The sequence below is a fragment of the Tympanuchus pallidicinctus genome, unplaced genomic scaffold (genome assembly GCF_026119805.1).
Source record: "Tympanuchus pallidicinctus isolate F22 unplaced genomic scaffold, pur_lepc_1.0 scaffold5, whole genome shotgun sequence".
Classification (NCBI taxonomy): domain Eukaryota; kingdom Metazoa; phylum Chordata; class Aves; order Galliformes; family Phasianidae; genus Tympanuchus; species Tympanuchus pallidicinctus.
In genome coordinates, this window is record NW_026294769.1 from 12,757,027 (window position 1) to 12,777,160 (window position 20,134).

The 20,134-nt window shown below is 41.3% G+C and overlaps 1 protein-coding gene across 1 annotated transcript in view; it reads left to right on the forward strand.

Moving 5' to 3' along the window:
- Positions 1-2,163: 2,163 nt before the first annotated feature.
- The window catches only part of INO80C (INO80 complex subunit C), a 32,958-nt gene continuing 14,987 nt past the window's right edge, over positions 2,164-20,134 (forward strand). The window contains exon 1 of the mRNA XM_052704381.1: positions 2,164-2,415. Coding sequence (XP_052560341.1) covers positions 2,179-2,415 — 237 coding nt within the window. The 5' untranslated portion in view covers positions 2,164-2,178. The remainder of the gene's footprint in view (positions 2,416-20,134) is intronic.

Below are 20,134 nucleotides of genomic sequence, written 5' to 3' on the forward strand. Positions count from 1 at the left end.
GGCATTCTCAACAATGACACTGCCAATATTGCTCTTTTCCAATGAGCGATGGGCCTGCTGGGATTTTACAGCCTTTGGTACCTTGTAAAATTGCACTGCACTCAGTACTGCTGCAATTCCCACGGGCCTTCTAATTTTGTTGTTAGTAAATTGATTGATAAAAATGGCCACAGATAAAAACGCTTGACTGCATACTACTTAAAAACTTCCACTGATGCAGCACATTAATTCTCCGCATGATTCACATGCAACAACTACTCTACAGCAGCATTAAAGATGCTCCTCTCAGTAAAAGCATTCCTATGATGTTTTATTTTAAAAAGAACATGCCTGGGGGCCAAGTACACAGCACATGCATGGGAAAAAGAAGGGACCTAGCCCTGGGAATATAAAAAAAAAAAAAAAAAAAAAAAGCTGACTAAGACAAGACCAACACAGCACACGGCTGAGCAGATCTGGATTTGTCAGAGGATACAACTCCCCTACAATTCCCAGTGTCCCTACTAATTTCAAACACAGGTCACCATCACATGATAAGGTCTGTCATTTGAAGAAAGAAGAAATGTAAGCCATGTAGCACACATCAGCCTAGAATAATCACTAACAGTAAAGACAAATGTAATGATGTATATCAGTCTGCTCTGCAATGCTGCTGACAGCCTCAGACAGAAAGACAGAAACTACATCTGGGAAAAAGATGGGTCTCGGAGGTTGTACACAGCCTTGATTATGCTCCTGGAAAGTAAATCTTGTCCTGCTTTCCTGTTGTATACACAGGTGCCTGGAGAGCAGCCTGAATGCTCAAGCTTTTGTCCTCAACTCTCTCAGGCCACCTCCGTAGCTTTTGTTTTACACAGCGTGGCCTGGCACCCCTACTGTGACCAAGCTCAATGCTCATTACAGCACCGTCTATAAATGTGACCTAATTTTTATGCTTGAGTGTCAACATCTTGGACCTCTGCCTCTCCAGGGGGCATGCAATGGGTCAGGATCTCACACAGCTGCCACTACAAACTTAAAGGTCAGGTGTTTGCATAGATAGCTAAGTAAGTAAATAAAGGTTGTAAGCTGAACACTACCTTGAATGCAGGTGCACGAATAAAGAAGCTAAAAATCACTTTATCAGCAGTCAAGCTGTTAGAGAGCTGTTTGCAACCCACTGCCACCAACCAGTTCTCTGAGATAGGGTACAAAATGGCATAGGAAATAAGAGGGCTTCCAGAGCACTCCTAAGCTTCACACATCTGTCATGATACACTGCTCCAGTGCAAAGTCACTCCAGATTCCAAAGAAGAGGAAAAGGAGCTGAGAGGACTGAGTCACTCTCCACATCACAACAGGCTGCTGTGCTGCACGTCTGCTTGCTTGGGAGCAACCACATTTTTAGCAGTACAAATTACTCAGAGAGACATTCACTATCTGTTACCTGTGGTCACAAACTTTATGAAAACTTTATGTGGTGGTAACAACCACCACAGTTACCTGCAACTTGCATTTAAAGATTATCCACTGGACAATAACACAGAGTATTTATCAGAAGGTTTATTGAAGCACATCGTTTTAGAATCAAAGGGAACAAGTCAGGGCAACTGATGCAACTGGAAAAAAACCACATATTTTCAAGACTCAGTAACCCTCTTCCTGGTCTGAAAGTGCTTTACATAATCGTGCCTCATTTGGGGAAGCCTTAAGACACAGACTGCTTGTGCAGTACCCTACCCATCAGGCACACGCAGTTCCTCAGTCCCCTGCACTACAGAATCATAGAACTGCTCAGGTCGAAAAAGACCTTCAAGATCAACTCCAATCACAACCTAAACACACTACCCTAACTCTAACAACCCTCCACTAAACCGTGTCCCTGAGCACCACAGCTCCATTCACGCAGGCCTCGCACGGCCTTTCATCGTAGGGCACTTCCAAAACCCTCCTGCCATACGGAGGCTCACAGACAGTCCGGCCTGCAGGTACGAGGCAGCGCCGGGGCGGGAGGCGCTCTGACAGCACTGCCTCTCAGCAGGGCCCGGGCGAGGAGCCTGCGAGCCTCCCCCGCCGCCGCTGAACCACAGGGCACGCACACCCACGGCAGCTGCCTGGGAGCCAGGACCTCCCTCCCCTTCCCCGCTCGCCGTCCCCCTCACAGCGCCGGCCTGAGGTGACGGTGCGCAGCGACTGCGCATGCCCGCACCAGCAGCTCCATTGCGCCTGCGCGGAGCTGCCGACCGAGGGGGAGGGGATCGCGCGCTCCCACTCTTGCCCCGCGCTCGGCCCGGGGGGAAAATGGCGAGCCTGATTCCCGCGGCGACCTCATCTCCCGCCGGCGCTCCTTCCCGTAGCAAGAAGCGCCCGGCAAGCCCGGGCACCGGCAGCGGTCCGGCCAAGAAAAAGAAAGTGGCGGCGTCGAGCGGCTCGCAGGTAACGCTCGCGGGCGGGCGGGAGGCGCGCATGTGCTACGGCGCTTTCCGCGCTCCCCCGCACACCGCGCATGCGCAGAGCCGTGGGGGAGTGCCCTGCTGCCCGCGGGGTGTGTGCGCGCTGCGCAGTGTGCCTTCGTGCTGGGACTGTTCGTTCGTAGCGAACGAGAGGTCGTCTCCAGGTCTCTTGTCCTTTTAATTACTACTACTGAACCTGGGGAGAATGAGTATCTTCGATACTGATCTAAAAAATGCCACTCATTCCTCTATCTCAGTGTTCACAGAAGTATTTTCACAGATGTTTAGAGAAACAGGAAGCATCTAAAAGAGTTTATTCTATGTTAAGATGTGACCAGTGAGCAAAATGCTTGCACCTGACAGCTAACAAGCTTCAAAGACAGAATTTGAACTAAGTGAGGGACTTGGAAATAATTTTGCCAGAGGACAAAACCCAGCTGAGTTGCTGGCTGTGTAACTAAGAGGTGAAGCTTTGCATCGGCTTAGGAAAAGCAGTTTTTAAAATCGCTTCACTGTCAGCGCAAAACCCATCCAGCTCAACCCTTGCTGTCGTCTGATTGCCCCCAGCAGCTCAGCCCAGGGCCCCATTCCAGCCTGGCCTTTAGCACTCCAGCGATGGGGCACTACAGCCTCTGTGGGCAGCTGTGCCAGCGCCTCACTGCCCTCTATGTAAAGCATTTTCCCCTGACATCTGTCCCACTTCTCAAGCAGCATGTCTGGATTATTTCTCCTAGAAAGATTCTGTCAGCCAACATAAAAAAAAAAAGGGCTGGAGAAAATATTCTATATTTCATCCCATACATGATTCTTCTCAGTCATATTTCACGGACCATAATAGTAGCGTAGCTGCAAAGTATGCACGGCCTGTTAGGTTGCTTATTTTCACACGAACCATTAGATCAGGGAAACGTGTATGCATTTTCCTGCAGATCTTCTCTCCAGACAATTGAAAGCCATTGCGTACATGCCAAGGCACAGACAGAAACCTTTCCATGTTCTGAACGATGCTCTTGTAACTCTTGTTTTCCCCCTGTGGCATTTACATAGTTTATTTTCCTTTTTCTGGCACTCTTATCCCCAGGAGAGGCTGTACGAACCACAGTGATTAATGTAGCTAACAAACTGCACTGCAACCATGAAGAATTACTGCCTGGCATGATTGTATTTGACAACTTTTTTCAAGGTCTATTAGGAATAAGAATCGGGATTTCCAGCATGGAAAAGACCGCTCTGTGTCTGTATGCATGTATAAAATCCTTTACACTTAACAACCTTCTCCAGAACTTCAACCTTTAAAACTGTTCTCTGAAGTTTACATCAAACTGAAGCCCATAGGTAGCTTCCAGTATTATGAGACAACCCACGATCTCTTACCCAAACTGAGTTTTGATAAACAGTTTTTGCAGATCTTCTCACAAGAGATTTCAGTGGAGAGAGGAGTAATTTCTCATTCAAGTCAGCATATGCATCCACTGACTTCAGCAGCTCAGATCAATCCCATAAGGAAAAGAGAAAAAATGAGGCTCTGAAAGTGCCTAACCTAAGAAATGGGACAAGAAGCAGCTCGTTGATCTTCTTGCTATCACATTCAATGTTGCTGACTAGCTCTGGTGTGAGCCAGTTTGAATAGAAACGAAATGGAAAATGGGGATGTTGCATTTTTTGACTTAGAAACATTGATCACCTGATCACATTCTTCTTCGGTACCTCATTTAATCTGTGCATCCAGAAGCTTTACGTAGTCCATAGTTAATTGCTGAGTAATGTACTTTTTCTGGATAAGGAAACCTGTGACACAAGGAAAAAGTAATTCTAGCCTGCTGAGCTCTTCAGAATACAGCCTGTCAACAAGCACTTAACGCTCTATTTTAAATTATAAATGGATAAATGGATAAATTATCCAATTTTTAAGTGGATCAGCCAGTCAGAGACTAAGTCATCAATGAATTTTAAATATGCTTTCTAAATGTATTAACTACCGAGTATCCAGTCATTGTGGGCCTTTAATTAATTAACTAGTTAGTTTATCTCTAATGCCACATGAATAACATCCTTCATTCAGCTGTCTGGTAAGTACACACTCTTAACACACGCCATGTGCATCACAAGTTTGGATGTTGCAGTTAGTACTCTTCTGTCTGTTCAGTTTCCTAAGTAACCCCTTTGATATTTTTAACAGCTTCATACAGCCTCATTTCAGCCTTTCAGGTGCCAAATATATCATTCTTTAGCTCAGCATGGTATGGTTTCTATTTTAAACAAACTGACATTGTGAAACAAATGGGAAAATAGTGAATTATATCCCTAGTTAATTAGCACACTACAGGTAAGAGGATCCCTACCAAGAGGTCTCTAACTACCTGCAATGTCAGCTTAGGATCTGAGGACTCTGCTAAAGTACTCTAAAGTACATTGTATGCTTTTGAGTGTTACATTAACTGGTAACTTCTGCATGGCCTACCTCAAAATACACTTAATGCTGCCAATTTTGAGTTTCCTCACATCTGTGATTCCGTCACTGTGAAATAAAACAAAAATGTTTTCTTTCAGTGTGACTTCTGCAAGTTGCATCAGCTTGCTTTTCTTTCGTAAGCTTTATGTCACAAGTAGCTATCAGCGTAGTGCTTATGCTGAAAGATGTGCTGATATGATAAAACTGTAGATTTCAAATAATCACCCAAAATGTGCTAATTTTTAATAGAACAGTCTTGCTTGAGTAATTAGCTAGTTTGAGTAACTGTGTGTGTACTGTATAAGAATGCACAAGGATCACACAGCATACAGATGTTTTAAACCCAGTTTTGATGATGTTTCTCTGACACACAGTCTAGAATACGAGTTTCTACTTTGTCTGAGATACACTTTTAAGGCATTAGCAAATAACATTCTGTGGAGTTGGTGTGACTTACCAGCCCAAAGGTATTGAGTCATGTTTGCTTTGGAAGAACATTGCCCATAGGGCTTGTCGGTCATGTCTACAGAAGGAGACACATGCTTTTTGGATATAATGCCTGAATTTACCAAATGTAAAATTAAAAATGAGTTTACAGGAAACCACAATTGCAGATTGATTACATCATTTCTATTAGCCTTGCACAATGATTCCTCCCATGTGGTTGTGCCACTGAAAAATACCTCAGTCTTTACTGCAGCAAATGATTTTTAATGTTGAAGATTATTATGTATATTAAAACGTTAACCTCAGGTGTGAAAACCAGTGCTGTTTTTTGACTTACATAGCACCATTCAATTTGATGTCTTTGCCCAGTGATTTCCAATAGCTTCTGTGTGGGTTCAGCTCCACTGCTGACAGAAGTAACAGAAGCTCTTGGACAGACCTGTCTCCAGGTCTCTTGTCTTTTTAATTACTACTACTTAAACTGGGAGAGAATGAGTATCTTCGATACTAATCTAAAAAATGCCACTAATTCCTCTACCTTAATGTTCACAGCAGTATTTTCACAGATGTTTAGAGGAACAGGAAGCGTCTAAAAGAGTTTATTCTATGTTAAGATGTGACCAGTGAGCAAAATGCTTGCACCTGACAGCTAACAAGCTTCAAAGACAGAATTTGCATTAAGATAAGAGAGGGGCTTGGAAATAATTTTGTCAGAGGATAAAGAGAGAAAATGTGCTAAATGTGGCAAATGCATATTTGCTTACATGCTTGTGAAACAACTTCACACATGAGTGATGAGTAAATGCCTCACTTGCAGAATGATATCAAAGTTTGTCTCACATTTTGAACGGATGTAAGCTGCTTCATAAACTACAGAAATACACCAAGAATGCTCCTGCTTCCTCTCTCTCCAACTCTGTAACAAGTTTTGGTGCAATTTACAAAATAACGATTGAACTTCCTCCTCTGCAAGACTTGAGTGGAATTTCTGAATTACTTACATGATTAAATACATTGATTTTATCTCTGCGAATATTGCAGCACTGCTACTGGAAACCATTTTACGTAACTGTTTCTCATATGTATATTTCACAGTCTTCCCTTTTTCTCATTCTGTGCTCCAAAACAAGAGCTCTACAACAGTGTTAGAAAATACAAAAGTCAAAATGGTGTAAGGTTCTCTTAAATAAGTTCCTCTAATGCACAACCTTAAAATAAAAGGAACAATTCTAAGATAAGCTTAGAACTCCATTTTTTATGGAAAATGTAACTGAATGATGGTATTTTACGTTGTCACCTGAAGATCACCTGATGAGGAGCTGCTCTCTCAACAGCACTTAGCTGTGTACTTATTAGAATGGCTGTTGTTGTGTATTCGGAAGCTAACAACAGAGAGCTTACCCGGGGATATAAATAGCTTGGAATTGGACTCCAAACCATCAGTAAATTTAATCAGTTCTCCTGTTCTGCTGTTTTACCAAGCCTATCGCTGTAAGTAGGAAGCCATCAAATCAATTTAAAAATAACTTTGTTTTAAAGAGTCCATTTGATCTGGCTCTAATTTCCTGAAAAATGAGGTTAGGGTAGGATGAGTTTAACCACAGAATCACAGAGTGTGACTACAACCACTGCACCGAACTGCTGCTTTCACTGTGTTTCGGGACAAGAACCTTCTGCTGTACGGCACGGCGCAATAATGATTTTCTGATTTGACAGGAAAAATGAATTGCTTACGAATACAGACAACCTTGTTTACAGCCCTAACCAGTGTAACACTAATCTTACTTTCATAATACTTTCCCCGACAAGACTTTCTGTAAGAGAAAAGCATAATTTTCTTTTGTAGCTGGAAATTTAAAAAACAAATTGTGGTTTTCTCCAACCTCTTTGCCCAGAGACAGCAAGACCCTGATACAACACAGTAGTAGGGAGGTGTAAGTACATGTGCACATGCCAGTTTATGAAAAAGCCATCTTTTCATTATGCTGTGAAGTTTTTTGTTTTGATTTGTTTTTTTCCTGCTTAAACATCTCTCAGCCCTGAAGGTTACGACAGTAACTGAAAAAAAAAAAGAATTTAACCAATGCACTGGACCCAATCTGAAGCTACTGCTTGTTTCCAACAAAGACATAATCTGCTCCCAGGGCATGTCAACTCAAACCTAATTAAATTGATTTAAATGGATAAGGAATGCTTTAAACTGGATAAAGAGTAGCTATGGTGATACACTGCAACCAATTGCTAGGTACTGATAAGAATTCCTGAGGTGAGCTGTTCAGGTTGCGCTCTCGTTCACGTTCCTACCCAAGAGTCTTGGCTCTTACAAATGAACTCATCCAGCTGAAACCGTACTGCCTCGTCCTAACAAGAGTTTGAGCAGCAGTGGGCAGGTTATGATAGCTGTACCATGGGCAGGTATTGTAATCCAACATTACACTGCACGTCATCAGGCCACAAAGCATGGAAAATCCCTGGAAATGGCAGATCTCTGAATGAAGCAGATAGGGTCATCACTTAGATTAATGCCTTTTAAACACGCGTGACCGCAAAGATGATAGTCTGTGTGATAAAGCAGACCGTGAAGAGCTGAAATATGAAGCGTCTCTTCTAGGAGGTTTTTTTGTACTCTTATAAGAAACAGCTCGTTTTCAGGCTGTCCACTAATGAGAGCCAGGATTCTCCTGAGGAACTGGTTTCTGTCAGTTGCACATCTGAAGTCAAATCTATTAAAAAAGCAGAATCCCTGCAATCCCACAGAAGGAGAAACAGTAATTAAAAACGATTAGCGTATTTTATAGGGAAATGTTCCTAAAGTGTTGTGTGTTTTAAGCTTAGCTTCATTTTAAGAAATTTATGTAGCAATCTGGATTAAAAGGAAGACTGTCAAAGCTGAGAGCTGAGCACTGACTTTGCTTGACATTTGTCACATACTGAAGGGTTTAGAGGATCTGTAATCGTAGCATCATGTGAATTTCCAAACCAGTCTATGCCAGTCTGAGAACTACCGGTCCCCCTACCAAATGGGATTAGATTTGAGATTTAGAGTAAACACAGATGTGTGTTTTTGTAGAAGGGTGAAAGCATATGTGTGTTGACTTGTACTATGGGCATCAATATGTCATGTTATTTACCCATCTCACTTTATCCTGGCAAGAGATCTTAGTTTTTCCTTTAGCCAGAAGATAATGGAGAGTCTTACTGTGATTCAGTGTCAGGATTCATAATAAACATACAGGAAGGTTAAAAGAAAGAATAAATATGGTTCATTGCTTCTATTGCAAGGAGATAAAACAGAATGGATTTTTTTTTTTTGAAAGAGAAAGAACAATCTATAAAACATTTTACACATGTACTTTGGCGTGACATTTTGTGTGAGAGGCAGTGCTCCTGAAAGGCAGTGTGAGGGGCCCATTAGCACATTGAAAGGTTCAGGTTAACCAAAGAAAACTTGAAATGCTTAACCAAGTAGTGCAGATTAGAATAGCTGTCAGCCCTTTTTTCACATTTTTGTGAAGTGAAATGATTATGTTAGATAATATTTCAGTTCTTTCTTTAGCAGTGCATTGGCAATGCAGTTATATAAACAGCAATGCAGCTATATAAATGTATTAATTTTTTTATTAGAAAGGCTAATAGAGATATTAATTTGGTACCATGGCAGTCTTTTTAACATATTTTTAAGCATTCCAAGAACACAGAATTGAGACATCGGTTGTTTATTTTGGCTTAGAGCTGTAGAAAGCCATAAAAATTGTGACAGTGCATTGCAAAATATACCTTTCCCTCACAGCAACATTCATATCCATCAACAGCATGTCTTGTCTCCCTGGAAAGCACACCTACAATTTTGGGAGGCACAGTTAACCACTCTAGTAATTTATCTTGATATAAAGGAGAGAGGCTCAGTCTCCTACTGTCTGCTTCACATCTCCCTGCCTTTACAGCCTTGTCAGCTTCACACCAGGCCTGCCCAACCCTCAGCAGTACTTAGACCTTCCCCTCTCCTAGAAGATGCTCTGTGTCTCTGCTGCCTTGGTGAGCTGGGCTGGTTCACAGGGGATCTGTTAGGCAGGAACTAACATAGGGAAGAAGTTGGACCATGCAGGAAAAAAAAAACAACAATAACACTTTTCCATTACAAGTGAGCTGTTGCCTAAACTTGGAGATTCTTAACTGCAGGTTTCAGTAGTTTACCTTAACAAACCAAGAGGAAACTGCAGCAATTCAAGCTCTGACTCATTAGCAGATCCCATGCCCCTTGCTAATGGAGGGGTAGGGAAGGCTGCCTTACTGCTTGCTTGTCAGCCCCTTAGAGGTGATTCTGTGTCACCAAAATATGCTAGAGGGAAATGCTAGGGCTGGGTCCTGATGCTGCTTCTCCCTGAAGATTTAGACAACTGTTTCTATTTAGATTCAGAACCATGAACATCTGCCTTTTCGAGGGCCAATAGTAAGTCCTTTCTTTCAAAAGCAGAACAGAAGTCACACTTAGGGCACTGATACTTGCTTTTTTTCTGTGAGGGGTTCTTCCAGCTGCTTGCTGGATCCCCCACGTGAAGTTAGTTCTGTTCCTGCCTCTGTCCCAGGGGACTCAGAGCCCCTTTTTCCACACACACACCCTAACCGCCAGGCTTGGAGCCAGTGTGGTGCAGTGGGAGAGGCATGGAAATGTTTCCTCCTCTGCAGCTGAGGATGGATATTCTGTTTGTTCCAAAGAGAATGACTGCATAGTCTGGTATTGAGGACAGTTGTTAGAATGGCCTCTTTTATGTCCTTTTTTTTTCTGCTTGATTTAAAAAAAGCTAGGTAGACGTGCCATTTAATAACAAGTATTTATGTTGTAATAAAAATATATGACTGTTATTCCAAGAAACAAATTTGAAATGGATAAGAAGGAAATCGTTTTATGAGTGATATGTAATTAAACTGTAGCATAGGCTTGCATGGAGCCCCTGTGTTTGTAAGGGTGCTGTGTGCTGTATCACTACAGCCTTATTTGCTACTTCCACAGATTTATGCATTTCCAAGGTAGTAGAAGAGTGAGAAAAAGGGTAGGAAAAGCTGAGACACCTGTAATAGTTTCTGTGTAATTTTGAGAAAGGTTTACAATTATGGATATTGTCAACTAAGTGGAATAGGTTGTAAAAACAAACAAGCTTCCAAGCATACAACGATTCAGCAACTTCCAAATCTAATTACAAACTGAAAACAATTGCTTAGAGTGTAGTTAGGTAGTCAGTTAGACCATCTTTGGAGTAAAGGTCAGTGGCATCCCAGGAACACGGGATGTTAATCAGCGAAGGGAGAGAGTGTTAAGAAAATACTTGCCATCTGTGAGAAAGAAGGGAGTTAAAGCCCTGCAGAAAACTGTATATAAGTTATGTGCCCTAAAAAATCTTTCTTTGGAGTTGTTATAGAGTCCATTCAGAAGCTTGCCTTAATTTTCCAGATAAACAGATGTATGTAATAAAAGATAGCCCCTCTGCCTAGAAACTTTATGCCCTGAAACCATCAAGACTACAGTGAAATACTGCTGAAATAGAACATGCAGAAATTAGGGCAGTAATTAACGTGAGTTATATGACTGCTCATGACCAAAAGAGCTTTTTGTTAATAAAAACAGTATTTTCTATGTCATAGCATATTGATTTTTTACTAGAGACATGGAAGGCAGCCCAGAGAGCTGTGCTATCACTGTACTTGGAGGTGCTCATGCCACCTGGCCCAAGTTCATTTCTGATCCTGGCTAGAGGAGGAAGTGGTTTGGCCACCTCCGAAGGTCCCCTCCAGCCTCATCGTGCTGTGATGCAGTGAGCATCTCCTTTCAGACACCTGGTTTATTTGATAAAGATGGGTCCATCCTCTCCCTGGATGTGCAGCCCTACAGTCCTTTAGCAGCTCGCTCTGGGTACTGCAATTGTACTGCAACCTTCCCCACGGTGTCTTAATGAAGCCCCAGACTCAATGACTGTGTTTTATTATTACTATTCTCCCTTCTCTATAACAATACTTAACATTTTGCTAGAATTTCTTTTCCCTCTGAGGAGCATCACAATGTTCTTACAGATATGTTAGCTCTAAAAGTCAAAAAACCAAAACAGGAAAACACCATTGCATCTTGACACACTCGCAGCGCATTCAGGCCCCTCAGCCCTGGTCTGAGGTTGTCAGCTGGGAGAGTCCTTATTCCTTAAAGGTAACCACCTTTGTTTACTTAGTCTAGAACTAGCAGTGCTCGTGTGAGTCTCAAATGAGCATCCTTCAATATTCTCTATTGGTCAGAAGTTTTCCTTTACTTTTTGCTATGTCCAATTTGTAGCAGCCAGAATTGTTTTTTGTTGCAGCCACAGAAATGTACTTTTATCCTCCTTTCTCTGTGTCCAAAAGGTATTTTTTTGATTTGCTACATCACAGATTTTGGAAAACTTATCAAGAAACCCTATTAAGCCCATCAGAAAATATTAAACACTGTGTTTCTCTCTCATCCGTGATAATGGATGTGATACTTCACTGATTATAATGTAGTGGGAAAGTCAAGTCTTGTAACAGTTCTGTTTTGCTTTAAATCCAGCAAAATAGGCAGTCAGGATACAAGTTTATATGCAAAACACTAAACTGTCTGGCTCTTTCCAGGATGTACATGGGTCCTCATCTTCTTCATCTTCACTATGTAACAACAAGGTGAATTGTACTGCCACAAAATTACACAACTGAGCAAACAACCACTGGCTTGTACAAATATTTCTGCAGAAACATTTAGAAATTTGCTCTCAAATTAGCACTGCTCTCTGCTCCCTTTTCCCTCAGTAGTCTCAGAATAGCGTGCAGTGTATCACCTTATTTTCATCGGAGTAAAATCAGCCATATGTTGTCTGTTTTGGTACAGTCATCAGTATTTTTGTCATCCAGTTTTATCCAGTTAAACGTATGTATTCATAGGATAATGCATCTACAGTTTTGCTTAAGTTTTGGAAACTGCTATTCAAAGCAGGACTGCTTGGTGTTGAGGCTGTTAGACCTTTGGAGCATGCGACACAGCTACTGCTCTCTGATATCATGTACCTCTGGGAACTTTTTGAAGTTAAAAACAAAACATTTTTACTCTCAATTGCTTTAGAAGTGATTTATCTCATATGCCACTGTACCTTTATGGTCAGACTAGATGATCTTAATGGTCTTCTCTGACCTTACTGATTGTATGATTGTAGCTAACATTTGCCTTTCTGACATCATGTGTCGGTATGAGTCTCAAATACCTAAACATAAATGAAAAAAATCTCAAGCAAGTAACTTTAGACTGAAGTCTTTGCAGTAAGACTGCATGCATTGTGGCAGCAGGAAGTATAATTAGCAGAGATGTAATGGAAATAAAATGAGAATTTTTATATGTTTCAAGTGACAATTAAGACAGACACAAAGAGGGCCTAAAAGTTGCAAAAAAACAGGAAAAAAAAGTAAAGTTTTGTTATCTGTACCTGTTTACCAGTTAGTCCACAATTATGGATATAAAACTAGAGTATTCTAATTGCTTGAAACTAATTAATGCCCTTCCCTGAAGAAAATACTCAAACTTTGTTTCCTATCAAAACTGATAATGATTTACAGAATAAACTAAAATCAGGAAAGTGAGTATATTTTGCAGAATGCCATTGCTTTCTTGTCAGCCACAGGAGCTGGTATCTCTTTGCTTTCCATGTCTCCGATTCAGGCGCAGATAGGTGCATGGACTTGGATTCTACTCCAACTTGACCAAAGTTATTGGACAGAGGGATTTTGATATGCTCCCTGATCCCCTGATCAGCATTACAGTGAGAAAAGCACATCAGCATAGTGTAATCCTCCGTTTTATTTCCCTGGAATTCTTTGACCTCAGCTGTTCTGTAGCAAATGAAGTACTGAAAACTTTAGCATGCAGTTGAGCCAAAGTCCTTGCCTGAACTGATTTTTTTTTCTAATAGAGAAAGGAAGGTACTGGCAGTTTTTATAAAAAAATCAATTGTGATTTACTCCAGTCTTTCTTGCTACTCTATTTCCATACATTTTCAGTCATGAAGCCCATCAGTTTAGAACATTTCTTTCTTGTGAGGAACCAAAATATTCTGTTAGCTGGGCTTAGTTTTATTTACTCTTGGAGAAAGCATGAATTAATGTGCTTTTTCATTCTATCTACGCTAAAATTTTAGCTCCAAAGCTGCTTCAGCATGCCATTCAGCTGATAATTTTGTCTAAGTTACATTTTTCTTAACAATCATAGAATCATATCATAGAATCATAGAATGCCCTGGCTTGAAAAGGACTGCAATGGTCATCTAGTTTCAACCTCCTTCCTATGTGCAGGGTCACCAACCACCAGACCAGGCTGCCTGGAGCCACATCCAGCCTGGCCTTGAATGCCTCCAGGGATGGGGCATCCACAGCCTCCTTGGCCAACCTGTTTCAGTGCGTCACCACCTTCTGGGTGAAAAACTTCCTCCTAATCTCTAACCTAAACCTCCCCTGTCTCAGTTCAAAACCATTCCCCCTTGTCCTGTCACTATCCACCATCGTAAACAGCCGTTGCGTCTCCTGTTTATACACTCCTTTCAAGTATAAAGAATAAAGAAATAAAGAAAACTGTCAAACATTATAAACAAGGAATAGTTGGAGTCCACAACGTGAAATCTGAAAGTGAGAGTTCCTTTGCAATTACTTAAGCCTAAGGGAGCTTTGTGGCAAATGCAAATTAAACCACGCTTTTCTGGGATAGTGTGCAGCTATTCACAGTTGTGTCCCAATTACATTTTATTTGAGGCTTTTCCCCATAGAAAATAGTAATATTCTTTTTACCTTAAAATATCTGTGAGTTAGAAAACTTTGTCCAAGTTTGGAAGTTTTAAAATGGAAAAATATGTTTGGCATCTGAAATCTCTTGAGGAGAAATCAAAGCTTTTATTGAAGACTGTTAGTCAATGATTGAAAGTTCAGTAAAGTTGAAGAGTTTTCCTGGATATTTTTTTTCTTAAGTGAGCAGTACCAGTAAAAGGCAGCTCTTGTGTCACAATATTGCTAGGCCTTTTTCTTCTATTTTTCCGAGCAATGTTTGAGAGGTAGGAATGTAATTAAAATCTTACCCTCCCTTTGGCTGCATTTTTAATTCTGCATTCAATCCCTCACACAATGTAATAGAGCTTTGCTTCGGGGTGTTTTATACCTCTATCAAAGTGACTAAAGTAATTAGTATTTTATACATTTTGGTAAGTATTTTGTCACTGGGAGCACCGGTGCAGGTGAATGATAATGGTTTGAAGCTCAGGCAGTGACGGGACCCTAAATGGGAATGTCGCCTTTTAATCAAGAGCACTTGGAGTCTATGGTATTGAAATGCCCTACAGAGAACATAGAAAAGCCATCCATCACCTTGTGACAGTCCAATCTTTTAGCACATGAGTAAAATTTTATCCAGCCTTTCTAAGGCAGTTGGAACATAAGATGTTTTAACTCATCTCCAAACTGCAGTGCGGAAGCATAACGTGAAGATTGCTTTCTGGACGGTGTGTATGTCTTTATTTAGCATCTTTATTGATTTAGCGTGCAGCTGAATCTTTTTCCATGTCCCACTCCCACACCCCCAGTCCCCTTTTCATACACCAAACGGGGTGAATTATTTCTGCATTTTAGCTGTATGTTTGGAATTAATTTGCATCGTTCGTTAACTCTTGATGTTCAGTGCAAATACTCAGCAAGTTAGAAGGGAAGAAGTGCTGCCTTCCAGTGGGCAGGTTTTGTGGCACACACAGATAAGCTGCTGGACGGGGACCTGGGGGTCGTGTGGTCATATACACTTGGAATTGTAAACTATTAATAATAACCATTCCGAAATCTACTTTAAAGTATGCTAATTTAAACAAAAATGGTTTTGTTGTCAGGCCTTTAGGGCTTTCCTTTTGATTTCTAGTGGTAGAAACCTGCACCAGGAGCCTTGTCTTTTCCACTAGGAAGAGTTGGCATCAATGAAACTCACTGACTTCAGTGGATTTTCTCCCAAACTACACTGTGTGTGTGACTGAACACAGTGCCCGCTCTAATAGCCAGCTGAAATCAAGAACATCGACCTGCACTGTAGTTCTCTTGTGTTTAGCAAATTGAGGTTCTCAGTATCCTACAGTACAGGGAACAAAATCTGCTGTGAATACACAAGACTTTTTCCCTTCTGGCATTCAAAGAGTTCCGAGCTGAAATCTTTTTTGTCCTGCCCCAAAATAAGCAGATTAAATCGTTTCATCATTCTGAAGGGAGAATGTTCCTAAAACACTACCATGTACCACAGAAAAGGCAAGGGAAATTCTATCAGGCTTCATTTCAGTGTTCCATTAGGTGCAGTGTCAGCTGGGATTCTATTAAATAGCTGACATTCAAAATCTTCTCCCAGTTTTGGAAAGTCTGCTTCTATCACTGCTGCTGTGATCTGGTGACATCTCTGCACTTTTTCTGCATGGCATGATCACTCACTGTAATTGCTTGCTAGGGAAAATACAGGTATTATCTATTTCTTCTAGAAATTACCATTTTCTTCCCTGGCTGCATGCCACAGTTTCATCAGGATGTCGCAGAACTTAACCAAAGCTTCCAGTTCAGTCAGTTGTTCTACAAGTTGAATATTGCTGCTGTTAAAGTAACCTATTACCAAATAATAATAATAATAAATAGACAGATAGTAGTATTGAGGCAGAGTTAATGCAACTCTGTCAATGAAACAAAGAATCTCTTTGCAGTATTATGATTATGAAAGTCAGCTGCCAAAAGTAACTAAGCAAAAATCACTTTAACAATTTCTTGAGCTTCACATACAAATGTTGGAGATAAGTGAGTTCCTCAGCAACCCGAACTAGGTGCTTGGGGCACTATTATCAACGAGTTTGAGTGCTTCGTTTAAAACCAGGCTGCTCTTATCACTGTTTTCCAGTAGTGACCTACAGCCCCCTAGACATCACTGTAAGACAGCGCCAGAGAATTAGAAATGGTGAATATAGAGAAAATGGATTTCAGCGTAAAACCAAAGCAGAAAACTACAGAGACAACTTCAATTGCTCAACCCATTGTACTGTTAAAACTAACTAAAGAATGATTTGCAGAAGACAGATAATCAACATTTACCATACTGGTTTTCCTTCCTTCAACTAGAGACTCCCCTTCTGGTTCTTACAGGATTTATTTATGCACTTAAGTTTTGTTTTGCCAACACGTTGTACAGTTTACTTTCTATTTTAAAATTCTATTTTTAAATTTTGCTGCGTGAAACTGTGACATGTAGCAAAAATGGCCACAGAAGATCATATTGTACCTTCAGTATGTGCAAATCCTGTTTCTTTCTATGGCATGACATGCGTGGTATGCAGTGATAGGATACCAGAAATACACATGTTGGGGTCTTCAAAATTTGGTTCTCATGTTTCATATCTTATATGTTTCTTATATATTCTGTTATACAGTTTTCATCTTTGGGGAAAAAAAAGAAAGAAAAAAGAAAGAAAAAGAAGGTTCAGACAAGCACTTTCATAATAAGCTCATTCTACCTGATATTCAGACTCATCAGACACCCATCCCAAATCCCATGGTGCTGATTCCACCTGGAAATAGCCAAAACAAAGAATTCGGCGTCCACGGTCTACAAGTTCTGCTTGTGCTCTCCCTAACTAAAACCAGACAGATGGAGCACGCTTTGGAAATCATGTGAAAACCAATACATCTGCGGTAGGGAATTTGGAACAGAATATATTGAAAAAAAATTAACAGATCTACCAAAACCTAAGATTGAAACTAGCATACGAATAGGCAGCCTCCCAGTGTGAGTTTTCTCCCAGCATATGCAGTAGGGTCCAAGCTAGACTCATTCCTGGGGTTTGGCTTTACTCAAAAGAAATCAGTGCTAAGGTAGGAAAGCTTAACTCAGGTCTGTTCTCCAGACAAACATGTAGGACTTGAGTGTTTGCCTCAAGTCTTTCCTTTCTAGACCCTTTGCTGTCTCATAGCGACACAAAGCCCTGAGCCTCAGCGAGTGGCCATCATCCAGTCCTCATCTGTAATGGAAGGGAGAGAGAACTGCATCCCACCCAGCTGGCATGCACTGAAAACTTGATAGATAGTCTTAGGAAAAGAATTGCAACAGAAGGAACACTTCCCACTATTGCTCCACTCTATCCCAGAAGGGTAACATCTATTAATAGTGAAATATGCTGCCAACCTGTCATGCTGTGGTTGTGGTTAAAATTCAGCTAAAGCACATAAACACAATTTTATTGGAGGAATAAAACTGTACAAGTGGTCCCATAAGAAGTCTTTGACCTGCTGCCTACCACCTTTCAAAGCATGCAATTCCAGTTGAGGTTGCTCTGTGCCTGGCTAATGAGGACACGCTAAAGCGGAGGCAGAGGAGACCAGAGGGAGGTGACATAGAATCATGGAATTGCTCAGGTTGGAAAAGACCTTCAAGATGATCAAGTCCAGCCACAACCTCACCATACCACCGTAACTCTAACAACCCTCCACTAAATCATGTCCCCAAGCACCACATCCAAATGGTTTTTAAACATATCTGGGTGACTCAACCAGCTCATGGGGAGCCTATTCCAGAGCTTAACAACCCTTTCTGTAAAGAAGTTTTTTCTTGATATCCAATGGGACTTGGGAAAAGGTGGCAGCAGGGACGCCCATGGAGACTGACAGTCAGGGGAAGGGTCGATGAGAAGGCATGAATGACTGAATGCGGTGACTGGCATTTTTTATTGTTAATTTGGAGTAAACTAATGTAAGTGTTGTATTACAATCACAGCTGTACTACAATCACACCTTCACTTTTTTTTTCAGTTAAAGAGAAAGTTTAAAACCGCTATGAAGAGTTTTAGCCCACGGTTGTGCTTTCTTTCCAGCCTCACTGCAAAGCATTTGGGATTACTGTAGGGCAGAGGGTAGCTGGCCGGGTAGTGAAAATGTGCTGAAGAACAGCTGTGAGTTTCACAGGAAGGGGAAGTTCCCCCACACATGACTGAGGGTTACAGCACACATTGAGCAGTACGTGTTCCCCACTGACATGCACTTCCTCACTGCGCTGATGAGACAGTGATCCTTTGATAGGATACAAAGGGAATCTGAATTCATTCCTGTTTTTTTTTCCCTAACATATGACAGTGAAGAATGAATGGTATCTTACAAACAAAATGACCACGCAAACAAGCACAGCTGAGAGAGTTTTGCTCAACTTATGTTAAAGATTACATTTACTTCACAGTAATTGTTCACTGAGGAATCTTCTTTCAGGCCCTAAATAATGTATTGCATTTGTCAGTGTGTTATTTACTTTCACAAAGGATGGGTTTTGCAGTATAAAGGTCTGCAGTGGTAGATCTGCACTGGTTAAAATTCACTTGGCATTGTAAAAGCTTTAAAAAAAATGCACCGAAAACCTGAAACAATAAATCATGTTTCTTAAGCTTTGCATCCCAACATTTTAAAACAGGCTGGACAACAATTTGTAGGTTGTTCAGACACTTCCAGTTCAGGGCTGAAAACCTGCTGAAAGTATCAGCTGGGAAGCTGCAGGCTGCACTGGAGCTGTGTGCAGCAGTACGTTGTTCTGGAAGCAGTGCTCCTGTTGAACTCTTTAATTCTCTTCCAGAAAGAAAAGCACATTTGCTGAGTATCAACCCTCCATAGTGCTACTGCTATAAATCAGAGTCTTCATGCAAGCAATGCTGACTGAGTGAACTGGCATGCCTCTACAGTATGTCTTTTATCTCAGTTCCCTGCGTTTTAACTGGGATCACAGTACTCAATCTTATTTGCTTTCCAGTCTGTACAGGGCTCCCAAATTGTGCTGTCAATTCCAGACTGCTGTGCAGTCCTGCACACCAGCCTGCCCCTTTACCTAGGAGAGGAACTGGAGAGAGAACCACTGCTTTCCAGTTGTTTAGGAGAGATCCCAAAGCTACTGCTCTGCTTCTGCCCCAGTGGGACCAGGTGATGACGTGGGTGCTCATGGGGCCAGGAAAGCAGCACCTGCTGCTCCAGAACCTGCTGCCTCTGCCATTGTGCACAAGCAAAATTCACAACCTCAGCATCAGTTATCCTGACTCTTAGTGGCACTAATACCTGAAATCCCTCAGGAGGTGGTCTGGAAAAGAAACTACATGTCAAATTTACATTTGTGAGTTGTTCTGCCAGGAACAGTTCCTTGCTTTTCTGCCCAGCATGCCAGCAAGATTAGCACTGAACCCACAGAGAACAACCCAGTGAGGACACAAGTGTAGTATGTACACAGAAATTAAGCACTGAGTGTACAAGGACGCTTCCTGCCCCTTACTGTTTATCCATTTCTGTTTACTCTGTCTAAAATGCTAGATGTTGTTATGAGACATTGTTCAAATGCTGCTTGAAACCTGTTTCATAAACAGTGGAATATTTAGGAGTAGATCACCGAAGTGGCAGAAGTAATGAAGTAATTAATTAGAAACTGCAGGATTGGATTTAAGACAGACCAAATGATACCAAGTTAAAGGAAAAAAGGCTTTGAAGAGCAGCTGTGAGCGCTCATTCCTCCAGTTACAGAATTTATACTGCTGATGAACAGTATCAGAGGTAATTTATTCATCAAAAATAATCTTGTATAGCAAGCCTTGTCTTTCTCAAGATTAACAGTAAAGTAACATTCACTGCTGAAATCCAAAGTGCTGGAAGCGTGCATTTGCAAGAACACGGAAGTCTAGCAACATGTTGTATAAAGTCACTCTATTCAGGATTGAGTAAGACAGTATTTTCTCTGCTCATTCAC